At 42.6% G+C, this 25,052-nt stretch overlaps 1 protein-coding gene across 2 annotated transcripts; it reads left to right on the top strand.

The window, feature by feature from the left end:
• Window positions 1-1,682: 1,682 nt before the first annotated feature.
• LOC108929458 (disintegrin and metalloproteinase domain-containing protein 9-like) lies at window positions 1,683-25,052 on the top strand. 2 transcript variants are annotated; one of them, XM_018743982.2, is made up of 23 exons: window positions 1,683-2,078; window positions 5,050-5,165; window positions 9,266-9,324; window positions 9,639-9,717; window positions 13,701-13,777; window positions 16,655-16,850; window positions 16,958-17,023; window positions 17,209-17,280; window positions 17,563-17,732; window positions 17,838-17,919; window positions 18,077-18,210; window positions 18,416-18,587; window positions 18,845-18,937; window positions 19,198-19,393; window positions 20,670-20,775; window positions 20,867-21,050; window positions 21,205-21,285; window positions 21,560-21,665; window positions 21,822-21,963; window positions 22,514-22,607; window positions 23,151-23,180; window positions 24,261-24,322; window positions 24,423-25,052. In XM_018743982.2, the coding sequence occupies exons 1-23, from the start codon at window positions 1,997-1,999 to the stop codon at window positions 24,478-24,480; spliced, it is 2,457 nt and encodes an 818-aa protein (XP_018599498.2). In that variant the 5' UTR covers window positions 1,683-1,996; the 3' UTR covers window positions 24,481-25,052. The 2 variants fall into 2 exon arrangements, with proteins under 2 accessions (XP_018599498.2, XP_018599499.2); XM_018743983.2 differs by lacking the exon at window positions 23,151-23,180.

Here is a 25,052-nt window from a genome sequence, read left to right as displayed (position 1 = left end):
CAAACACATTTCCCGCTCAAACTCAGTAACGCGGGTCGTTACATAGAGCCCCCGTCAAAAAGAATAGCGGCGTCCCCGCTGCTGCCTGCCCCACAGATGTCCCAGCTTCGTGGTCGGGGGTGAAAACCCCTCTTCCGTCTCGGGTCGTCTTGCCGCTCGGCCATTTTTCGGCGGAGGACCCGAGCAAGCCGCCCTGCTTGTCGCGACGCTCGGGAGACCGGCTCCCTGCGCAGCCTTCCTGCATGCGCGTTTTCTTTGGAAAGCTCGCTGGGGCGCCAGGCAGGCTGGGCGCTTTTCCCATGATGAAGCGGCGAAGTCTCGCTCCGCGGGCAAATTCGCGTTGGCGGGTTCCCTCAGCTCCGCCACGGAATCCTGCCCGTCCACAGACGACGGGGCACGACGCTCCTCCGCGACGTCCAGCACGTCATCCGACCTCCCCGAGAAAGCGTCGCTCTGCGCGGGGCGACTTTGTACAGCAGCCGCTCACCGGCGGTCCGCTGCCTCTTCCTGCCTCTCATACCGTGGGCGCAGAGAGACCCGACTCGACCTGCTCGCCCCTCCAGCGGCACCTTGCAGCTCTTCTCCGCCACAGCGTGCGCTTCCCCGGGGTCCACTTGGACATCCGTGCTTCACAACAGCTCCCCCCCGCCTCGACCGCCACCTTCGCAGGCTCTTTTTTCACCGGACGTCGTTCTTCCGTCCCGCTTGCTTTCTTTTTCGCGCAAATTTCTCCTTCCTCGTCTTCGGTGTTCAGTTGCTCCCGAATCCAGCCTCTCATGGTCCTGCCCCATCCCACTGCTAACACCAATGTGGCGCACAGCGCCGTGGGTTTGGATAGGTCGAATAAGGACGCAGAGGCAGCGTTCATCTCGAACGATTTATTCGAACACCGGCACCAGGGAAATAATGCTCTCGGTCCGAGGACCCCGTTTCTTCCGAGACCTGCCAGCCTTGCCAATCTCCGCAGCGCCGCGAGACTCTCTTCTCTTTTGCCCTCTGGCAGCCGCTTTCACCCCCTTATATTTCCCTACGTCACCAAACGCCAACCAATTACAATGAACACATTTCCCGCTCAAACACAGCAACGCAGGTTGTTACAATATAAAGCGCATAATACGTCGAAAAAGTTCTGGTTTTGCTACATTTGTAGTAAAATACATCTTGGTTGGTCGAGCGACGTATCTGTGAGATTAACCACGTGTTCATGTCCTATTCTTGTCTACATTTGAAGAAAGCTCTTTGGACGATGCCATCGTCTCCACATTGTCAATTGCACAAATAAATATACAGCATTTCAAATTGCACTTCTGCTTCGTGCTCGCGTGTGTTTGGAACCCTGTTCCACGGTGACTGTTTTTCTTTCTGTATATTGTTATTGCCTTGTCCAATATCGTTAAAGTGTGTCTCTTGCCTGGCGCCATACGACCGATTCCAGTATGCTTATACTTGTAATAACGCAACTAGAAGGCGCCAAGACCACAAACGAAGAACGAAATACTCGCAGCATCGCATCACTCGAGACCTTCTGCACTCCGCTTCCTTCACTGCGCATGCTCAAGTGGTCTGCTCTTTCCCAAGTTCCAATCAGTATGTGATCCACGAAGAGCGAAATGGTTACGGGATACTCCGCTTTATCCACCGCGCATGCGCAGTTCACTTTATTCTTGTGGAGTTGAGTCACGTTCGAGACTTGGCTGTGCGACACCTGGCACTTCCCAGGTGGCGACAGTTTGGCAGAGAAGCATAATAGTTTATTATAGGGTTAAAATCTCATGCTGGCGTCTCATACAGATCCCGCGCTCGAGGAGAAAGTAGTTAAAGAGGAAAATTCAGTAGCTCCACTATAATGACACAGATTATCCACCGACTCGGAGGCTCACGTAGAAAGTGTCGTTATGCTGAGGAGGCGCCGCCTGACTGAGGGAGATCGAAGTGAACAAAGTCCTTGTCCCGTTGCGCGCGCGCGCCGAGTCCCCGCGAACATTAGACACATGACATGGCCGTCACTTCAGTTCGGCGCGGCTTGTGGCTCCTCAGCCTCTTCGCCGTGCTTCTGGGACTCGGCTGCGCGAGTGAGAGTAAGTACGATGTAGGGAACCTGTGACTTCTTAACATTGATTGTGGGGAGCGAGAAACACGCGGTGTGAAAACAGAGACAGGTGCCGAGACAACTCGCCCGCGAGGCACCCGGCGTCCCGACCTGCGCTCAACTACTGCTTTCAACAGTTATTGGCGTTTATTAAAAGTTACAACAAACTGTGGCTGAAAAAAAAAAGAAGCATAACGCAAAGCCGACCTGTTTAGAAACCTTTCTTTGGTGACTAAACACACCAGCGCCGCGGCGAGTGTCAGACTCCAAGGCGGGAAGCGATGTGAAAATACCGTCCGCGCGGGACACGGCACGCGCGCACACAGACCACACACACACACACAGCGCTCTCACCTAATGTTGCGCAGAAATAGTTCAGGCAAAGAAAGTCTTTGTAGTCCATTTTTGTCGTTTAAATGCGGTTGCTTTTCTTTGGTTACACACACACAGGTTAGGTAGCTAAACCGTCAGTGTTTCCTCAGATTTACTCGATAAAGAAAACGGAGTGAAGCTGCGGGGAGATCACACAGGTAAATCACGTAGGTGCTGCCGCACACGGTCCAGCAGCTGTCATTTTATTCCGAACCTCGAAGTGACTTTTTTGGTGAGGCGCTATTTCCAGTAATTTAGCCGTTACACAGCGGGGTAATTTCCACTGGAACAATTTTAGGGTAAGTACCGTGATCAGAGGTACTCCAGCAAGAGGTGGAATTGGAGCTGGGACCTTTCTGCCTGGTGCAACCAGCCGCCCTCACACACTTGAGTGTTTAAATCCTGGAATGGGGTCTCTCCCATTTGCCATGAAAGTCCCACAAACGGACTAGTGACCCAACAAACAGCTGTAAAATGGCTGCAGCTGCATTTACATTTATAAATTTCAGGGAAATCGACGTTTAACAGTATCGTAAATGAAATGCAAAGTCTGCTGACTCTCTTCATCCTCGACTGTAGTGATTCTTGAAAGGATTTCCATTACGTTCCGTTTTTGTTCTTTAAATACAGTAAGGGAGGTTTGCTTTCCCTTTGATTTAAGATCTTTACGTTTTGTATTCTCCTTTCCAGAACGTTTCTTAGGCATCCTAGTGCTTTCTGCACAAGGATATGTCTTTCTTTAAACTGTAATGGGTCTACAGAGATGGGCTGATGCACTTCACTTGAGCAGTGTGGTACTACTTGCATTAAAACATTTTTGGCTTGTGTTAGGGGTCTCTTCCTTGAAGCTATTTTTTGTTGGAGTGACGTGTCAGCAAATAAGTATGAACATTAATTTTAATTGTCTGCAAATGACAAACCGTTGTTGCAATTTGTACCGTTGGTACTGTTGTTACAATGGTCTTTCTTAACTTGTACTAAACCCGATTCTTTGATATAAGCAGAAGGTGTCATTGATTTGAAGAAAACAGGGATTTTCATAAGAGTGACATTTGGAGCATGCTTGAAATCATCATCATCATTTGTGTGGTGTTTACCATTGCAGAACTTCTTTCCAGAGTATTAATTATTTTTTCTGTAAAAAAGTGTAACTCGAACCCTGTGTTGAGTTTGTTGGCAACTTTACATTTATTCATTTTGCAGACGCTTTTGTCCCAAGCGATGTACGTCTCAGCAAAAGTACAATTTATGCATTACATGAAGAGAAGGAGACATAGCTGCAGAGTCTCAAGCAAACCTTGTTCGTTACCTACCACTTGCTGCATCGAGGTTCATCGATCGAGTAGGTGCATAAAACACAGGACAGACAAATCCCGTTACCCTCCCACCAATTTTCTTTTCTTTTTTTTTCTTTCACTGTGAAGAATGAAGAGTGTGTTGACTTTGACCTTGACTTCCTGCTGCCATGGCATCTGTAGTCTGTTTAGGCTGCAGTTCTGCCTTCAGCTGGGAGGACCTGCTGCATTTTCAGGTGCCTGATAGGTGGTAACTGTTGTAAAGACCACAAGGAACTCAGTGCAACTCAGTATATTTCATTTAAGCTGTGATAATGATTCCTTGAATTCTGTGCTGAATGGTGTCCCACCCTGCTGCACTGTCATGTGCTGTAATGGTATTCATAAAACTTGGCGTGTTTTGTGTCGTTCCAGGCATTGTATATTTGAACTTGCTCGTATTAGGGATTTAATCTTTCAAGTAGACTTTGTGCTATAGGCCATTTTCAGTATAAGGACACTGTTTCTGTCTGTCACTTCTGCTCAGAACAAGAGCGCTTTGGGGACCAGTGAATGCTTCAGCCTTGTGAGCACCCTTCACTGTTGTTGATGATGATGATGATGATGTAGCATATAGCAGAGCTGGGTGGCTGCCAGAGGATGCTGTGCATTCTGGTTTGTTCTGCCCAGTTTCCCCCTTTCCCTGTCCTTGCAGACCAAGCAAACTAACAGGCTGAACAAAACAGGTTGGGAGAAGGGACAGGGGAGGGTGTAGGGGTCCATTTCCTTACAGTTGCTGTTTGCTCATAACAGGCTTTTTACTGATAATTCAGTTGCACTTTAATATGTAACAAGGTTAGCAATTTCTTAAGGAATATAGAACAGAATATGAGCCTTTGAGAGCAATGAGCACACAATGGCACAGTGAGTGTTTCACAGCGCTGGAGTGTTGTGATAGGATGTGGGTTTCCTCAGTCTGTGTGGAATTGGCGTGTTCACCCCACGTCTACATGGGTTTACTCCCCCAGTCCAAAGACATGCTGTTTGGGTTCAGCCACAGTGTGTGAGTTACAGAGAGAGTGTGTTCCACTGTTGTATGAATGAGTGACCCAGTGTAAGTAGTGTATCTAGCAGTTTAAGTCACCTTGGTGAATAAGGTATGGGCTGATAACACTACATAGAGTTCATTGAAAGTTTAAAGCGACTTCTGTGGAGAGAAGTGTCTGCTAAATGAAAAGGTGCAAAATGTGAATGAACATTTGTTACATTTGTTTTTGTGCCTTTTTAAAATCTTTTTCACCCTCTTCTTCCCAGGATCTGGCTCTGATCAGACATCTCGGCTATTGACATATGAACTGACCATTCCCAAGCTGATAGGAAGGGAGAGGAGACACTTGGGAAATGGTCTTTTCAAAGAAACCTCTTCAAAGGTATGAAGCTCGAAAGGAAAAAAAAAACAAAAATAGAAAACTCCTTTGTTGTCCTGAGTCTTGCATGGCTAGTTATCTCTTCAGTAAAATGCTTGAAATGCCATAACATCCTTATTCTGTCTTGTTAGGATACTACTATTTTCACTCTGCATTATACTTTCTTGCATTCAGTATGGGGACAGTTGCATAAAAAATAGACTTGGCTGGTAGCCAGTACATCAGTATAGTAAATTTATTTGGTGTTTTAAATAGTTGTTTGCCCTTTCTGTATTATCATAGTTATATTTTGGAACAAATTATTGTGAAATGTGCAGATATTAGAAAATGTGACTATGAGGCAGTTGCAAAGTAGTTTATTCTGCTTCTTTAGAGTGTCTATTTGAGAATTCTTTTTCCATTAACTAGCAGTTTTTCTGTGTTCTGAATAATTCAATTATGTATGCACACATCAGGCTGAGTAAATGGAAAGAGTTCACTGAAGTTGTAAAATTTTGTTTGTGCATAGTTCCAGATTTGATTTCAGGCTTTGGGCTAGACAAAGCAGGTGCTTCTTTAAAAGAACTGTTAAGTTAAATTCTGTACAGAAGCAGAAGACAAAGATCCAGTTGTTGAAGAGAATTATAGCGCAGTCAAAATCTTGTATACAACTTGGGTTATTTATTAGAAAAATTTCTTGTTTTAAAATAAGTGCTGTTGCCAGACTAAAAAAAAAACAAAATCCAGACAATGTGTATCTATATTCATAGTAATAGTGGATGCAAAGCATTTTCTTGGCTTGACACTCCAGTGCAGTACATGAATTTGGAGGAAAAAATCAGCTGGCCTCTGGTCAACCAGACTGACTGGACAGCTGTGTATTATAAGCAAAAAGAGTGTTGGTGTGTTAAAACTCTGTATGGAATTTGCTGAGTAACTTGCAAGGAGAAAAAAACTCACTATAGGGTTTCTGCTGTGAGCCCTCTTACCCAGATTAGTGCCCAAGGTGTTCCTGCCTGTACTTATGGGTCAGAGTTTGAAGGCTCTATCTTGTAGGATGCCATGTGAGTACAATGGAGTCGTACCCTGTGTGGTCCCAACCGTGGCCCCGTGTTTCATGGATGGCTGTGAGCCAATGTTCTTTGCTCGCGGGAGCACTGCTGTTGGTCTCCCCATCATCTTGGGGACATGTTCCAGCCTGTACACTCTTCCAGGCAGTCAAAGTCTCTTCAAACAGCTGTATTTTCACTTGTATTGTTGTGCAATGGTGTCAAACACACTGGAATGAACATACACTGTTTTAAAAAATAAATAAATAAATAAAAAATTACATATGTATAGTGAGTTTCCACTCTACACTGCTAATATGGACAATATGCTTCCCCCATATAACAAATAACCTGATTGAAGTGTCATTAATGTGGACATGTAACATAATGTGTGGGGGCGTAGTGGGTTGGACCGGGTCCTGCTCTCCGGTGGGTCTGGGGTTCGAATCCCGCTTGGGGTGCCTTGCAACGGACTGGCGTCCCATCCTAGGTGTGTCCCCTCCAGCCTCACACTCTGTGTTGCCAGGTTAGGCTCTGGCTCCCCGCGACCCCAAATAGGACAAGCGGTTCACAAAGTGTGTGTGTGTGTGTGTGTGTGTGTGTGTGTGTGTGTGTGTGTAACATAATGAAAATGAATGACGAGCATGGAGGTCTATTCAGATTTTCATCTTTTTGTTCAGGGCACCTTCAGTTCATTGGTCTGCTTTTAAAGGTACTTTAAAAGAATAAACAAAATGTAAAAAGGTTTGTTCAGTGTAAATAAACTCTTAAAAACACGCACACAAAGGTAGCAAAGGGCAAACCGATGCTTTGTGGACATGATCAGTGTGGGATGAAGAAACATTCCACCAAAGCAAAGTTGACTTATTGACAATTGAACCCACTAAGTTGAAGATCACCTGGAGAGCAACACAGTGAATCAAAAGCAAGAGTAGCAGCAGGTGACAAGTTTGGGAAGTATTTGTACTGCTAAAGTAAAATTTAACAGTAGAATACATCCTATCATGCAACCCCTCTCTGGGTCTAGCAGTGTCTGCAGGGTTAGTTTTTTTTTTTTTTTTTTGGATAACACATGGTTACAAATGATGAATCCATGTAACAATGTACAGTATATCTCCAGCACTGCTGCATTACTACCGTGGCATGCAGCTTTTACATCCCCCATTACTAATAGCTGTGTAGAAGGAAGATGATGCATCCTGTCATTCTTCACACCTGGGATACAGAACTTCCGTTTCACTTGTCCTTATGTCTGTGCCCTGCTTCAGAGCCTTTCCTCTTCTGTTCCAAAAAGCTGCAAGAGCCATCTGTTTGGAGCAGGTGCCCAGTGTGTGGGAGGCTAATAAAAGCAGCTGCAAGCTGAGCGGTGACTCTTCAGGTGCCTGCACAGATGTACTGTGAAGGCTCACAACAGCAGATCACTAAAATGCACCCTTTTGCTTTAACTTCAGATGGCTAGAAAAGGATTTTAGATTTAGATTACATTTTTCTAAATCGTAATTACTGCAGAGTAAGTAATTTGGTTGAATAAATGGACAAAGCACACAAAAGCTGCTTATTTGTAAATCAACTAGGTTTGTATGTTTGCGTGGTCTTTGTTCAGATAACGGGAGACAATGCTTGTTTTGCTCTTCAGCAGCATGTTTTAGTGTTATGCTCTAATGGGAGTGACTTATTTAGTACTAAAGTGTAAAATTGTAAGCTAAATAAGGGTACCTGCAAAACAAGCAATGCAGTACAAATCTGAGAAAATAAAACAGTAAGACAATAACTTGACAATTTCGGCTCTTGTCTTTCCCCAGGATATATAGAAGACTCTCTCTGGGTGCATTTGTTCCTTCAGCATGGTTTTTTTTCAATTTTTTTTCTTTCCCTCCAAAGAAATGTACAGTTTATACAAAAGTATATTTAGTACACAAAAAAGAGCTTCAGATAGACACCAAGTTATTTGTTTGCTATCACATGTGCTGACACGTTACACGTATAGCTGCCCATCTGAGTTGAGAGATGTGAAATGCGATCTTCTCCAGTAGCTCTCGATTACTTAATTGCGTGATATCTATATGAGCTGTGTCCACCTCATTCAGACACATCCTGTACTCAAGTAAAGCCCATGTAAACCTGCCTAACCTTTGGTACTCAACTTCTGCTTTCACTTAAACATGCACTTAACCTTATGCATGCTAATATTCATCTTCACTGGAACCACCTAGAAGAGTTACAACCCATGAGTGAACCAAACAAAACTTTATTAACCCAGGGGGGAATTTCTCTTTGGGTGCAGCGGTATACAATCTGCAACATGCATAAATACACACATACAGTAACCAAACATGTAAAGAAGTGGGAAAATAAATGTTAGCAAGTGAAACAAGTAGAAGAATAAGTGGTGTTAAATGAACAGGCAAAGAAATGGAAATGCAAGAGAGGTAGGTATGGGTTGAAGTGAGATGGGTGAAGTGAGGTAGTGCAGGGTGTGGTGGCATAGAGAGAAAAATTAAAATGGATTTTCACTCATTTCAGTTTTGTTCTGCATGGCTTCCTGCACGTTGCTAATCATGAAAGGATTGCTTTCCCTGTGTTTCTCTAAGTGGAATATAGGTACTAGGTCATGGCTCTTTAATCCCATGGTGTAATTTTTGAGTGGAATTATTCCCGTCTTTTGCCCACGTTTTTCGCTATAGGATAAGATCATAGGCTGTGGGAGAACTTTGCTCAAACTGGGGAGGGACTAATGTGACCTTTAAATCCACAGACAAGTGAAGAAATTTTCCTAATGCATGTGTTTTGATATGGTTTTGGAATGTACACAACATACTGTATCTTAACACAGCGTGTGGAGTGGTTGTTATGGCTGTCACCTTACAGTCTGAACCATCTCCATTTGAAATCCCATAATTCTGTTGTAACCAAGATCAAAATACTCCAGTAAAAATGTCCTGCTGTATAAATGGGTAAAATACTAAGTAACTGAGTGTGCAGACCTAGCTTTGTAAGTTTTCTTGAACAAAGACATGAACTTAATTTTTTCAGAGCTGTTATGTTCTTTAAGTTGGTCCTTTGTTTTGTTTCAAGGTGTCCTATGTGATCCGTGCCCAGGAGAAGGACCACATTGTAGTTCTGGAGAAAAATGAGTAAGTCAGTAAGCCAAATATTTGAATGTCATTGCTCATGCAGGGAGGGGGGGACAGGGGGTAGAAGTGAGTAGGAGCAGAAGGTAAATCGTTTGGTTTCGCCCCTTTGCTCTATTCTGAGGCTGCTGATTTAGGCTGGGAAACGGGGTGGTGTATAAATGTGTGTCTGTCTCCTTGGTTACAGCCATTACGGCAGGCAAGGTGTAAGTAGCATCACACTTCACAGAATAGTCTTAAGGAGCAGAAGACCCTGCCCTGAGCCAGTGATTCCTCTGAGCAGAAAATGACTTCATCTGTCTTATTTGCTCTTTCAGAGTGCTTCTCCCCAAAGACTTCACCATGTATTCCTATGCCAAGAATGGCTCTCTGGTCACAGACAGGCCCCTCATGCAGGTATGACACTGGATGTGAAACACTGTTGCTGAAGTGTATGCCAGTTGTGCATCTGAACAGAGATCTTTGGGAAAATGTTACTGGAGACATGTTATATAAATACCTGTCATTCTTTAGGGTTTAATTATTTGGTCTTGTTACCTCACTAGGTGTGTTTCAGTGCTTCTACATGTTCTGCAAACAGGCTAGAAATGTGGAAAAAAGATTAAGTACAAAAGTAATCTTTTTTTAATTATTTGTTATCCTTCAAGAGACCCTGTTGAAGGGTTTATTGCAACAGACTTCAGTATCAGTTGAATGTTTGGCGCAGTATTTTGCAAAATGGTAATTTTATCTGTTTAAATAACCTAAGCACTGTTTCCTTATTGATGTGGCACTGAGGGCTTTGAAACCTATGTTTGGATGCTACTTCAGTTTTTCGTGTTAATTTGTCATGCTTAAAGAATTGGAGGCAAAACCCAGTTTGTTTATATAGTAACTTATGCTACCCAAAAACCAGAAAAGATGAATTCCTGAGACTCTCCCTGAAAGCAGTTCTAGATTGTGTGAAAGTTCACCTGCTGCTGAACTTCGCCATATCAAAGTCATAACTGTATGACACTGTTTGGAAGTATTAAGGTGCCTGGCGGGGCTTGAGATTGTGAAAGGCAATCAAGCTAACAAGAATCAAGTAGACCTTGTTAAGAGTGGCATAATTACAAATACATATACATAAGAGTGGCACAAGTATATAATAAAGTTAATTTGAATTTATGCAGATTATTTTCTCAAGTGACATACAATAGAGTAAGTACAGCTGCATTTCACAACGGTCCTTGAATGCAAACATATGATTACGTTTGCATCTCTACCTTTGATCTCCAGTCAAACTTTGTCACATCATCGTCAACAGAACATGTAGAGAAGAGTGAAAATCTTTAGTGCAGCTCCAGAAAATGCAGTATTAAGATACCAATTGTATTCGCAGATTATACAACAGAAGAATAAATAAATAAATAAATAAATAAATAAATAAATAAATAAATAGAAAAACAAACTATCTATATGTATGTACAGAGAATACGGGGAAATAAAACAGCGGATTTGAATTTCGGATTTGAAAATTCAAGATGCTGAATATGGTTTTTCCCATTATTGCCATTGGCTGTAGAACCGCTCCTCTAAATTAATTAGCTCTCTACCTGTTGACGTATAGGGTAAAGACATTGAGGATAAAGGAAAAGTCTGCTAAACAGTAGTTACTGACTCATTACTTCTGACTCTACCAGCTCATAGGAGGCACTCTGTGCTCCCTGTCACATGGCTGGGTCATAGCTCTGAAACACAAGTTCAAAAATCAGGAAGTTGCGACCAGTTACTGGAAAAGAGTGGGTAGCAGTTTTTTTTTTCCATACTAAAAGGTCTCATCTAAAGAAAAAACTGATTTTAACGTGTACCTGTCTTGTTTTCTCACTATATATATGTTTTAAGAAGGTGCCAATAATTCCAATTATTAATTAGAAGCTAAAGAGTAACTCACACTAACTTTTTGTGCCGTATGCCAGATGTCTAGGACTAACTTGGTTTGAATTTAAAGTGAATTTGTTGTCTGATCAAGGCCTCAATCAAGGAAGTAAACTATTGTGTAAGGTGCTTCCTGTCTAGTTCAAGTATAACTCTTATTTAAATATGAAATCACAGTAATCCGTTGCAATTTTCAAACCACTAGACACAGTGGAAGTGTTAAGTGTGTTTTATTGGTTTGCTTGAGAGGACTGGAAGTGTCACTTTGGCAGATGCTAATAGTACTGACCACCAGTACTTTTTTTTTTTTGCTGCTTATACATACAAATTCTTACCTTTGTTAATCAAAATTGTTGTTTTCCACAGATGGAATTGCCTGCTTTTACTATTTTGTTTTTCATACCATAATTCAGTCAGTGCATTTCTGAAAATCTCACCACTTTTTAAAATTTTTTTTATTCTTATTTGCTAAAATTTAATTAAAAAGTCCTTGGCATTCTCTCACAAACTGTCAACTAATGAGGAATTAGGTATAGCCATTCCTTTGAAGGTGTCTGTAGACTGTGTGTGTGTGTGTGTGTGTGTGTGTGTGTGTGTGTGTGTACCTCCCCCCTATACATGAAGCTTACTGGCAGCTTTATATCATTACCCTGTTCCTGTCAGTGAATAGTTCACTTTATTAAGTAAATGGTCTCTTCTTGCTGATTAAAGTGCAACATCATGGTCTGCATTCACTTAGCAGACATTTCAGTGGAAGTGGTTCAGTACGAAATCTCACGGAATTTTCAGTAAAACTGCTCGACTCTCACAGTATTTTCATGGCCAGAGATGACGTCGCTTTTTCTGTCACACTTGCTGCGTTACAGCTTGGCGGTCTTAGAATGGAGCTGTGTGAGAGTTCTGCACGTTTCTTAGGTTTATTGCTTCTGTTTTCTGTGTTCCTGTGTGTCATTGCTTATGAGGCACACTTTTGGGCAAGGGACACTAAATGTAGTGTTATTGGGTGGACAGAATGAGAGATGGAAGGTTGTGCGTTTTTTTTTTTTTTTTTTAAATGGCAGAACATGCTCTCACAAGCTTGATGAGTGGCCCACATTCACTGTTTGCTGTCGTACCACCCCACTAGACATGCGGTGAATCAGAAGAAACAGGACAAGGGAGCTGTATTTTCACAATGGAGAATAAAATTTTGGAAATTGAAACTACTCAAGGTAAAGCAGGGTACCTTGACTGCCTGCTGTATGAGTGCCTTCCGTAGGTCTGTTAGACTCCTTGAGTTTGCCAGCTTCCAGCAGTGAGACGTGCTCCTCATCCAGCTGGCATTTGCTGTCCTGCGCACAGCCATGTAACCTGTACTGCGGAAAGAAGACAGTTGGCTCTGCAGTGTGTGTAAACACTGAATTCATAGTATAAAATTACATGTTTACATTTATTCATTTTTTGAGACACTTTTTTTCCAAAGCAGCGTACAAATCCAGGTACACAAAAGTTAATTTCACACCAGGTGAAGAACTTCAGATGCAGGCACATGATTATCAGACCACAACTTGTTTGCCTAAAACCCTTGTTTTTGCTGGCACACAATGCTTTCCTGTTAGAACTGGGAGTCGGATAGGACATGCAAAGATAACCGTGGTAAATGGTGTGGTATAAATCGTACGTAGCTGTTGGGAGATTGAGGGAAAAGTGGGTCTAAAAGAGATGTTTTTTGGGCTCTGCTATTGAGTATGGAAAAGAATCAACAGATCTGAGGAAGAGTGGAAGCTCATTCCATCACATCGCAGCCACATCGCAACCTTGTCAAAAGCATGAGATCGCACCAAACACTACAATAGCGTGTTGCTATTGCTGAATGACAAAACAGTAGAATACAGAAGGTCTGGAAAACAGGAGTCTGCTGAGTGCTTTCTACAGGGTCTTGTTATTCGTCGATGAGTAAGTCTTTGGACTTGTATAGTACTTTTATTTATACTGTCTCCATCTGCTGGTAAAATGCACTTGTTTTATCCAAGTTTTATCTCACTTTGTACAAAAGCATCTGCTAAATGAATAAATGTAAATGTTGTTAAAACTAATAATAGCTCTATCGGTCAAACATCTCGGATGTGATGGGGAGTTGCATGGAGTCTGAGGTCCATGACAAGGACCGCTGGTCTGTTATACGGTTCTACTTCTGGACAAATGGTCAGGGTTTGAGAACTTCACAGCTGCAGTACAGTGCACTGTGCTTCGCAATCAGTGTCACGTTACATTATGTCCATTGCTTAGTGGTAAAACCCTGTTCTTGTTAGTGCGCTAATATGTAGTTATATCTCCTGTTTGTAAGTATTAATGTAGTCAGTTTGACGTCAGTCTCCTGAAACTGATTTACAGCGTTTCATCACACGATAACTGCCCTTCCATTTTTGTGTGCCTTCTGTGTATGGTACGTGGCTGGCTATTTGTAACAGCTGCTTTCTTTCTCTCTGCTCTTCTGCCAGGACCACTGCCACTACCAGGGCTACGTGAAGGACGTGGAAGGGTCCTCGGTGGCCATGAGCATCTGCTCTGGCTTGAGGTAAAACTTTGGATTAGGCATCATCAGGACAGCGTCCGCAGTTACCAAAGCAGGGTGCAGACAGAAGGGCTCACTTGCGGAATGTGAAGCACTGTGTTCCAGGCCAAAGCCTACACAGTAGCCAGAGGCCTCCAGCAGTGTGCTGCCTTCATATCATTCTTACCACATACCTCTGCTCTGACACAAAAACATAACTCTCTCAAAAAAAAAAGAGAAGAAAGTTTCACAGCTGAGAATATTTTCTTTTTTATTTTTATTTAAATTTGTTTTATGCACAGCTCAAGGTCAAAATAGCACACACAGACAGTACACAAAGAGAAATGAAATATGTCCGCATACATAGAGCAGGGGCTCAGGGTCAAAAGGTTACAGTAATATCACATTTACATTACATTTCTTCATTTGGCAGACACTTTTCTCCAAAGTGACTTCCAATGAACTCTATGTAGTGTTAACAGCCCACACACCTTATTCACCAAGGTGACTTACACTGCTAGATACACTACTTACAATGGGTCACTCATCCATACATCAGTGGAACACACTCTCTCTGTCACTCACACACTGTGGGTGAACCCGAATAGCATGTCTTTGGACTCCGCTATGATCATGTAGCACTTTCTAATAACTTCCGGAAGGGTGTCCGCATATTCCAGAACCCACTGGAGTTATGCAAATCAAATCTCAATTTTTCAGGTGGGAGAAATTTAAACACTTCAGTCATCCACGTGTTTACAGAGGGAACATCAGGTGTCGACTACAGCATAAAAATACATTTCTTTGTCAAATATGTCAGAGTAGATGGTCTGTGTACCATAGCATCATCAAGACAGGAGTTTATCTCATACAGATGACCATTCGTGGTTGCTGAAAGACATGTCAGGGTCCTTTTCCCAAGTTCCCACAGGAGTACTTTCCCTTTCATGAACACTTTCACATTGGCAGATCTCTGTGGTTAATGGCTGAGTCATGACTAGTAAAGTGTAGGAAGCTTAAGATTGTAAGTCGCTTTGGAGAAAATGCTAAATAAATGTAAATGTAATTCACAATCTGTGCCACCTAAAGTACATGGTACTCAGCCACTAGAAGGCGCCATAGTGTTGCTGATGAGCAGTCAGCAGCCGTGTGGAATTCACTGCTTAGAGACCCGAAGAGGAAACTGAAATCTCAGGGATCCACCCCCAGACTGTGAGCCACTGTCTCCTTTTTGTAGGAAAAGGTGTGAAGTTCTTGGCATTGTATGCCGCAGCACACTTTCTGCAAGTGAAGCGGGCTGAATTGGACCTTGGTGCAGCGAAATGCGAACTAGCGGGTGGCAGGACCATGGCATTCATGAACTGCCCGCGGGACCTGCCTAAGCCAGTTTTGTCTTAATGGAGGTCAGCTGCTTCAAGTTCTTACAAAATTACTGTAGGCAAGACAGTAGGTCTGAGACTGAGAGAACACATGGAAGAGAGAACTGTGAGGGAGAAGGCAGACTTTCAGACCTCATATGTAGTGTTGGACCTGCTTGGTTTGTTTCTGGACATTTTTTTTGTTGCTTTTTACAATATTTGTTTTCATTTTGATTTTGCTTTCAGGCAATCCCATCTCCATTTCCAGCTAACATTTTTAATAAAAGGCAGTGTTTGGTTGAAGTTGAGCTGCTTAATGTCTCATTCCCACCCATGTGGACACCTCCTCCTAACTGGCCACACAGGCTATAAGATGAGACCACTTCACATGCTCAGTTGGGTATACTGGACAAGAAGATAAGACTGGAGTCGTACAGGATGTGGAATCAGGGATGGTGTAAGTGGTTTATGAACCCTGTGTTCCTCTGACTATGTTGTGATAAGATCTTTGGCTTTCTCAGGTTGGACTTTTGTTGGTCATTTTCATCCTACTCAAGCTGTCAGTTTCACATGGAAAACATATTACACACACACACACACACACACACACACACACACATTTTCAGAACCGCTCGTCCCAGATGGGGTCACGGGGAACCGGAGCCTACCCGGCAACACAGGGCGCAAGGCCAGAGGGGGAAGGGGACACACCCAGGACGGGACGCCAGTCCGCCGCAAGGCACCCCAAGCGGGATTCGAACCCCAGACCCACCAGAGAGCAGGACTGTGGTTCAACCCACTGTGCCACTGCACCCCCCACCTCGAAAACATATTACTTTCTCATTAAAATATTTAACAGTGATCATTTTCAAATACATAGCAGTCACCAATTTTTTTAAGAAGATATGCAGAATTTGTGCTTTATCTGTTGAACACAGAAAACTAATTTAAAACTAAGTTCAGAGTGTCAGAACTGCTTTGGATGCCTTTAAAGTCTTAAACTGCTTGGTAAAACTTTTTGTCTTCAACTTTTAAGACTTTAAAACTTTAGTTGCTTGAGGGTTTGTTGTTAATGTATATAATAAAGAGAGATTCTTGTATGTGGATATAGAGGCTGAGATTTGCAGAACAATCCATGTTATGAGGGATGCTCACCTTGTTTCACCAAAGCTTGTATTTTTTTTTTTTAACATATCTTCATTTCGCTGATGCTTTTCTCCAAAGCGACTTACAATGATTTATCCATTTATACAGCTGGGTAGTGTTAGTGGAGTGCTATGCTACTGGCTGCCCCCAAATAATTTGAAAACTATATACAGTAACTTAATGTATTATAGTAATGATACAACAGGTTCATTCATTAAAAAAGAACTTTGCATTTTAGTGGCCTGCTCATGCACTAACCTTAGAATTAAGAAATTGACTCTCTTGTCTTTTGGGAGTAGAAGGTCTTGCCTCAAGAGTGCTACTGTGTTGTATGACAAAAATGGTACTATGGAGACATTTTTCTCTTACGTTTGATGTTGTGATTCGTCACCACTAGGGGTGTGTTACACATAGGTAACAGCAGCTATGGGATCGAACCCCTGGAGTCCGCCTCCAGCTTCCAGCACCTTGTGTACCGACTTGAGGATGTCGTGGCCGAGCCGCTGGTTTGTGCGACAACCCACAGAGAGGAGGATTATGACCCCCATATATCTCATGAACTTCATGAACCACTTGTTGGTCCATTACTCAGAGTAAGTGATACCAATCCCTCTATATCTGTCCTAATTCTGATTCCCCCAGTTTTCCTGTCCCCACCACAGCCGGTCCACACAGCGATGTATGTTTTCTGGTATTGTAGAGGAAGCGAGACATGCTGCACCAGACTCATTATGTAGAGCTCTTCCTGGTGGTGGACAATGACAGGGTGAGCACCTTAAATTATTCATAACCAACTTTTAGAACAGGATGGCATTTTTGAGAATGCAGAATGACTCCACTGACCTGTACCCCTGATAGTGTGAATTCATTTTAGAAATATCATTCACTGTAGATACCTTCCTGCATCTGCTTTCTCTAAGCGGTTTTATGTTGTCATTTCTCACATCCCAGTTTGCCTACAAGGGCAAAAACCAGACAGCCGTGCAAGAGGAAATGGTTCATCTTGCCAACTACATTGACAGTGTGAGTCCACCTTTCATGGTTTACATGCGCTGTGTGACCAGTGGGTACCTGAGCTGTAGTATACGGTAATAAACTGAAGTTTATGCCAATTCAACAGGTAAAGAGACTTTTTACACAATAACATCCTCTTCTGAAAATACCGACAGCCAGATTGGGAAAACAGTAAGCAGCACATGGACATAAGCAGCTAGTGGACACCCATGATGGGGTGAACTCAGTCCCTGAAAGACAACTCTTTTTGCTGTCTCCTCAAACCTTCAGACTTTCTCTTTTCGATAATAGGTGTATGTGCCCCTGAACATCCGTGTTGTGCTGGTGGGGCTGGAGATCTGGAGTCAAAGGAACCTGATCAACACAGAGGGCAGTGCTGGGGAGGTGTTGAGTCGCTTTGTCCAGTGGAGGGAGCAACAACTGCTAAGCCGGCACAGGCATGACAGTGGCCAGCTCATTCTGTGAGTGCCATTTTCCTGCCGCCTCTCTACTTACATCTTACGACACCAGTTGTGCTTCTGATGAGAGCATTACAAGCTGTGTTACCTGTGCTACCTCTCCTCCAGGAATAAAAGCTTTGGGGGCACAGCAGGGATGGCCTTTGTTGGTACTGTCTGTTCAAGAAGTCACGGGGGAGGGATCAATGCGGTAGGCTTGCTCTTGTTCTCCACTCTTCATTTATGTCAACCCTGTGTAGTACAAATCTTTTTTTCTTGTCTTAGTAAACATGTTTTATGTATGTGTTGGTTGCTCTTTGCTCTTTTGTTGTGACATTCTCTCTATGTAAATTATCACTGTTGCCTAGTTCACCAGTGGAAACACCCAGTCATTTGCATCCATCGTGGCCCACGAGCTGGGACACAACCTGGGCATGAACCACGATGACGATAGGAGCTGCCGTTGTGCTGTTGACAGCTGCATCATGAACTCCGGAGCAAGGTGAGTGCTCAGCCACATCCTGTGTACTGGTGCACTACTCCATCCCGACCCACATTATTTTTTTTTTTTGATGTTTTCTTTGGTAATGGCAGGACCTTCCTTCAAGTATAAGTATGTCTGTGGTGAGAAGTCCAGTCCCTGAGCCACAAAGCCGCCTTTTTGCATCATTATACCCCATGCCCTCTTGTCCCCTGCCACCTCCCAGTGGCTCACGCAACTTCAGCAGCTGCAGTGCGGATGACTTTGAGAAGCTGATCCTCAACAACAGGGGTCGCTGTCTGCTGAATGTGCCCCGTCCTGAGGAGGCTTATATCGCTCCCTGTTGTGGGAACAAGCTGGTGGACGTGGGGGAAGAGTGTGACTGTGGCTCTGAAGCGGTGAGGACAATGAGGCTGTATTCTAGAGCTAGTGTTAATTCATTGAATATGAGGTCCAAGAACTGTAGGAAAATATTTTGAATAATTTCCAAGGATATTTTTGGTATGAATGTGAAGACATGTTATTTGCAGTTATGACTAGCAAGTCCTACTGATATGCTGTATACATTTCAGACTTTAATTGTAAGGAAGGACTTTGACAGGGTCAAGGACTCCTCCACACTCATTGTGCACTTTGTCTCCTGCTTTTCACAAAGGGGTGTGAGAAGGATCCTTGCTGTGAAGCTAAGACATGCAAGTTGAAGCCATGGGCACAGTGTGCGGATGACGTGTGCTGCAAACACTGCCGGGTAACCTCCCAACCCCCAGTCCAGAACGGAGCACGGTTTTATAACCAGCTTTACAACTAATGCATGTGGGATAATTGCAGTCATGCAACAGTGTAGTCTGTCCAGCATGTTCCCACAGTCCCGTGAAATTACTAGAAATGTAAACAATGCTGTAAACGGACAAATGAATTTCAACCTGATAGAAAGCTTTGCTGTCGGTTAGTGTTTTTCACTGACCTGTTTTTTTTTTTTTTTTTTCCCCCCCCTCCATCCACTCCCAGTTCCTCCCTGCTGGGTCAGTCTGCCGGAACATTAACGATGAGTGCGACTTGCCTGAATACTGCAACGGCTCATCTGCCCTGTGCCAGAGTGACGTGTACAAGCAGAACGGCCACCCTTGCAAAGACAATGAGGCCTACTGCTACAACGGCAAGTGCCAGCACTACACCGGACAATGCCAGGCCATCTTCGGCACAAGTGAGTCTGCCTTCCGTGAATGTGTACACTGCCAAAGCCTAACCAGTAAGCATGAATCATTAAGCTCCCAGGTATGACCAAGAAGTTGAGTTACTTGCTAGCCACCTTGTTTTAAAACAGCTCCACCAATTTCACCTTCAGATTTTTTTAAATCAGTAAAATATTTCTATAATAAAAAATTGTTAACAGTGTTGTTTTTTCAAAACTTGCCTTTGAGTGCTTTCTGTGGTAGTGTTACTGCAGAAAAAAGACTGGCTGCAACACGTCTTGAGCAGAAATGAAAGCAACTGCCTTAGTTATTTCTGGCCATAACTGAAATACTACAGATAACCCTCGTTATATAGACCTAATTTGTTCCTAAAAATGGTCTGTATACCGAGTCTGTAAACCAAAAGATTCTTTCCTATTATTTTAAATTGGGGAGAAAAAAAATTATGAATTCCTGGGCTTTACTCACATCCCCAAATATTTCTACAAACACCCTCCAAATACTGTTTTTAAGTCTCAAGAGACAGTAATCAAAACATTAGGATAAGATATTAAAAATAATCAAGAAAATAACAGATTAAATTAAGAAGTTTTATTAGTTACTAAAGTACTGTACAGTAAGTAAACATACGAAAGGTGCATACAGCACATTTACGTTTATTTGTTTAGCAGACATTTTTCTCAAAAGTGATGCACATCTCAGAGAACAATATAAAAAGTGCATCACATCAACAGGAGGAGAGATCTGAATGGAGACATGTGATTCTTGTGTACAGTCCATTTGTCACATACCACATTATAAACCAGTATACATTGCACGGGTAGCTGCATTAAAGTTTACCCATTATTAAAAAAATTGCTATTCAGAATTATTAAATATAACAAGCACATGCACAGTGATGGAGCAGTTACAAAATCAGCGGAGAAGTGAGCCCGAAAGAGGTGAGTTTTGAGAACTTTCTAAAATGTAGCGGTACGTGTACAAAAAATTTTTTTTTTTTCAAAACTGTAATGAAACAATTTGAAAAACAAAAAAAAAAATAATAAGACAAGGTTATCATACACGGTCTGTGCCTCATTGGCTCATGACTTCTGCATCAGGCTAAAGTCTGCTTCAGACACCTGAAAAAAAGTCTAATACTGGGAGCAGTTGCATACCAAACATGGGTGCAACTTTACTAGGGCCATTATACTGAATGTGCTATTTGCATAGCAGGTTGATTTCTAAAAGCGCAAATGCAAGTATTAAATTGGCATGCTTTGTGTGTGCGTGTGTGTGGACCAACAGAGGCCACTGTTGCCCCAGAGATAATCTTCAAAAATGTTAACCAGATGGGGGACCGTTTTGGAAACTGTGGCTACCAAGGACAAGGTTACAAGAAATGTAAGAGCAGGTCAGTCTTATGATGAGAACAAGTCCATGCAAAATGTTTCCTCTCTGTCATTCCTCCTTTTCTGACCATCTTGCACCCTGTGATCTCTCAGGGATGCCATGTGCGGGAAGCTGCAGTGTGAGAATGTGCAGTCAGTTACCGTCTTCGGCATCCAACTCTCAATCATCCAAACACCTGTTGCTTTGACCAAATGTTGGGAGGTAGACTTCATGCTGGGCTCAGATGCTCCAGACCTAGGGATGGTCAATGAAGGGACGAAATGTGGAGAAAACAAGGTATGAGTTGGGCAGTGGTGACTGAGCTGCCTCTGTCCTGTTTTCTTTTTTTTTTTTTCTTCACTAATTACACTTAGCCAATTTTTTTTTTATATTTTAGTGTGTTTAAGTTTCATGAATTGGCAGTCTTGTTCAGTTTTCTTTTTTTCTATAGGTGTGTTTGAATTATGAATGCGTGGGTGCCGAGGTGTTAAAATATGATTGCGAGATCCAGAACAAATGCCACGGCCATGGGGTAAGCATTTTCACAAATACTCGAAATCCTTCTTGGAAAATCATAAAGTCATTCAGTTCAAGTACTTCTGTGCTGTAAATCATGTTTATGTACATTAAGATGAGATTAAATAATGTAAAACTTAAAACAGTAAAGAACGAATACATTAGAGACTACATTTTTGTGTGGAGCGCTTTGCTCAAAGTCACCACAGTTTTTTCACATGGCTGGTACAGGAGGAAAAACTAAACCGTGGGGATAACCTGAATAGTGAGATTGCTTCCTGTGTCCACAGGTGTGTAATAACAATAAGAACTGTCACTGCGATGACGGTTGGGCACCTCCTTTCTGTGAGGCCAAGGGCTACGGGGGCAGCATGGATAGTGGCCCCACATGGAATGGTAAGCAGGAGCAGGGGGCTAACTGACATACCAGAGCCTCCTGCTGTATCAGCTTCACTTTTTTTTCACCTCATGTCATTGAGGGAACCTTACTGTACTGCTCTCCACTACAAAGCGCTGTGTAACCCTTACACTCTCTCTTCCTCCTCCCTGCAGATAAAGACACTTCCACCAGAGATGGCTTGCTGGTCTTCTTCTTTCTGGTGCTCCCACTGCTGGTTCTGGGGGGCTGTGCCTTCATAAAGCGGAATGAACTGCAGCACCGGTTTTGTGGTCCTGCCACCTCCTATTCGTACAAGTGAGAAGGGAGTTAAGCTCTCTCTCTCCACTTAGTTCTTGGTTTTCTGTAAAATGTCAACAGGGCAGCAGGTGGCGTAGTGTTTACAGCGATTGTCTCAGAATCAGAGGACTCAGATTTAAGTCCTATGTTGGAGTATCCTTGAACAAAGTATTTACCCTGAATTGTTCCAGTAAAAATGACCCTGCTGCATGAATTAGTAAATAATTATAAGTACCTTAGCATATAAATCTAAGGAGAAAAGCTTGAGCTGAAAAAATAATGCCATCTAGGTGAGCTAACTTATTGCAATGGCTCTCACTCGGGTGACACCCAGGACATTGACACAGCTAAGGTGCTCTGACTTGCTGGTGCTCTTGTTTCAGCAGTTGGCAGGTTCTTGGCAAGTCATACTTCTAGAGCTCCATCAGCTAAGCATACTCATTTCAGTTCTTTGGGTCTGAAAAAGCAGATAGTGGAGACTTCTAAACTCATATGTTTTATTCACTGCTTCCATGAGCTTGTCTCAGAATCACTCTTCAAAGGTCACAGCCCCTTTCTTTGTTTTCAGTGGCATCGACAGTAAAAGCAGTAAAGCCACAGCAGCAAGAAGGAGTCGAAGCCCCCCTCAGAGTAGCAACCACAGCACCATTGTCAGAGATGGAGTAAGTGGCCCTACAAGTGATCTGTTTACTGACCATGTGCTAACCTGTGATTTCCACGTTTGCATGTGAACACCCATGAAAAGCAAAGACACTAAAACTTTTATTAAAAATCTGATGTGAAATTAACCCTACTGTAGATGCCATAATTGCATGTCTCATTTTAGTTGTATATATGTGCGTTTGTGTTTGTCTGCCTGCCTGCCTGTCCACACATGCTTTTGTGTCTGTGTGAAATGTTTGTTTCCCTGTCAAGAGATGGAACCTTTTCATGCTCCATTGTTCAGTCATGTTGTAAAGTCTAAATGAATATATTACAAACCTACACAGTGTCATGTCTGTATTGACAAATTTGAATAGAAAAAGTGATTTCTTTGTAGCCTTAGTAAATGATGACTGTCTGACTTTGTCCATCACAGTAATTGTCAGTTACGTATTCTTTGAGAAATGTTAATGTTTTGACAACAGACCATAATCAACTTCGCAAAGTTTTATAATGTATGTGGTTATGACAAAGTTCCTTTTCTTTCTCCTTTGATTAAAAAGCGTCAATTTCAGTTATTACCACCAGAGGAGGTAAATGACATGGTATATTTGCAGATCACTGCTGCTTCTCCAAGATCTGGTGCACTTTCCTGGTAGCGAGCCGCAAGACCCCTCCATTACTAGTCTATCATAATACCTTTGGACCTCCAAAACCTGCAGTTTGACCAGTTAGTAGTGGTCCTCATATGGTTCCCAAGGCTTCATTAAGAAATGTAAGCTCAAGTACAGTATTAGCTAACAAAAAGGATTCAGGAAGCTGGAGGGGTTTTGAGAGCTTTGGATTGGCTTTTAGTTCAGCACGTTTCTGGCACTATTCTCTTCAGTTCTTCACTAGCCTGGTCTGTAATAGGAAGCTTTTCTTTGCTTGCTGCTTGGAGGAAAACAGGAAGGTGCTTTTCTGCTCCTCACTCCATAGCCAGCAGCATCAGCCCTACCTTTCTTTGGCTGTTTACGTTCATTCAAAGCGTGTTGCGCAGCTAAAATTTTTTTTTTTTTTTGTCGTCTTTTGAAAATGGTTAAGTCTGTACACATGTGGGGAAGACTCCTAGTGAGCGATTGATTGGTCGCCTCAGGGTTCACTCCTCTTTGCTAGGTGGGCATCTACAGGGCCACAGAACTGGGAGATTAGGTAACTGACCGTAGCTATTAGGTAACCGACCATAAGTAAATTGATAGCTAAAGGGACTGGAACAAAGATAATAAAAACAAATTAAGACTCTGTGATGGGCTTTATTCTCACTCAAGACCATTACTGTTAAATGACATTACTGGCATTAAACAAGTACTTTATAGCAGTTTGATTGGCTGCTCAATAAAGATAATGGTTTTAGCAACTTTTTTCCAGCTTTATCCTTTTACATCAACAACTAAGTTTACCTTAAAGGCCCTCAGTCTGAAAGAGAGCATTTCCTGTATTACCTTGTCTGTACACTTGTTAAAGCTTGAATGTATTACATTTAGTTTGAGACATTTTTTTTAATATAGCCCAAAGATACATACTCTGCTTCCAGTGCCTCTCCCTGTGATTCGCTGCAGTATGAATGATGAATGTTTTCATTGCAGTCCTTGCAATCCCTGTTCTTTTTGCTCTTGCTGTCTGTTTTCTTGCAGGTTGTGCAGACCAGCAGGACTGCTGTGGAGTCATATTACCCCAAACCGCCTTATCACACACGGTAAATTGCAACAGTTAAATGCCAAGACTAAAACTATGTTCAGTTGAGGTGTGCATATATGTTTGGGACCTCTCTTTCTTCTGTTTCCTATTTCCCCCAGACCACCAGTTGCCAAACAACTTTTGCCTCAAAGACCAGCCCCTCCACCTCCACTATAGACAGGAGTTTTGGCAGTTGGAATGGATGATCCAGTGTACTGTTTTGCTGAACTTCTTCCCCACCTCTTGTGACAGCAGTCAGCCAGTCTCTGAGCTGGAAGTGCAGTCAGCTAACAATAGATCAGTTTGTGCAATAAGGAACTGTCACTTTAATGAAAGTGTGGGACCCTTCATAGGTCTGAAGCTTCTAATAGGCTTGACTAAAAGAAGAGGACATCCCTATATTGTGGCAATAAAACCACTGCAGCTCTCTACTTGCTCCTCACTGCTTCTTAAGTGTTAACAAAAGAATGTAAAACAGCTCCACATAGTTTAGAAAATGTGTTTTGGGTGTAATATATGAGTTTTTTGTAATGAACTCCTTTTAAAGTGCCCATCGGTCTGCTCTGGAATATACTCAAAGCATGTGCTCAGCTCATACTGAAACAAGGTCATACCTGCCACAGAGTTACTGCTCCTTGCCTCTCCACTGAGTGCTACTGTTTTATTTTTTGTTTTTATGAAATGACCTCAAGCTACCGTTTAATTGCAGGTATGCTCAATATTCTTCAAGACACCTCTTATTATTTCTC

Source organism: Scleropages formosus, chromosome 12 (assembly GCF_900964775.1).
Source record: "Scleropages formosus chromosome 12, fSclFor1.1, whole genome shotgun sequence".
NCBI classification, from domain to species: Eukaryota; Metazoa; Chordata; class Actinopteri; order Osteoglossiformes; family Osteoglossidae; genus Scleropages; species Scleropages formosus.
The sequence above is the reverse complement of the archived record's forward strand: the minus strand, read 5'-3'. Positions and strand labels throughout refer to the sequence as shown.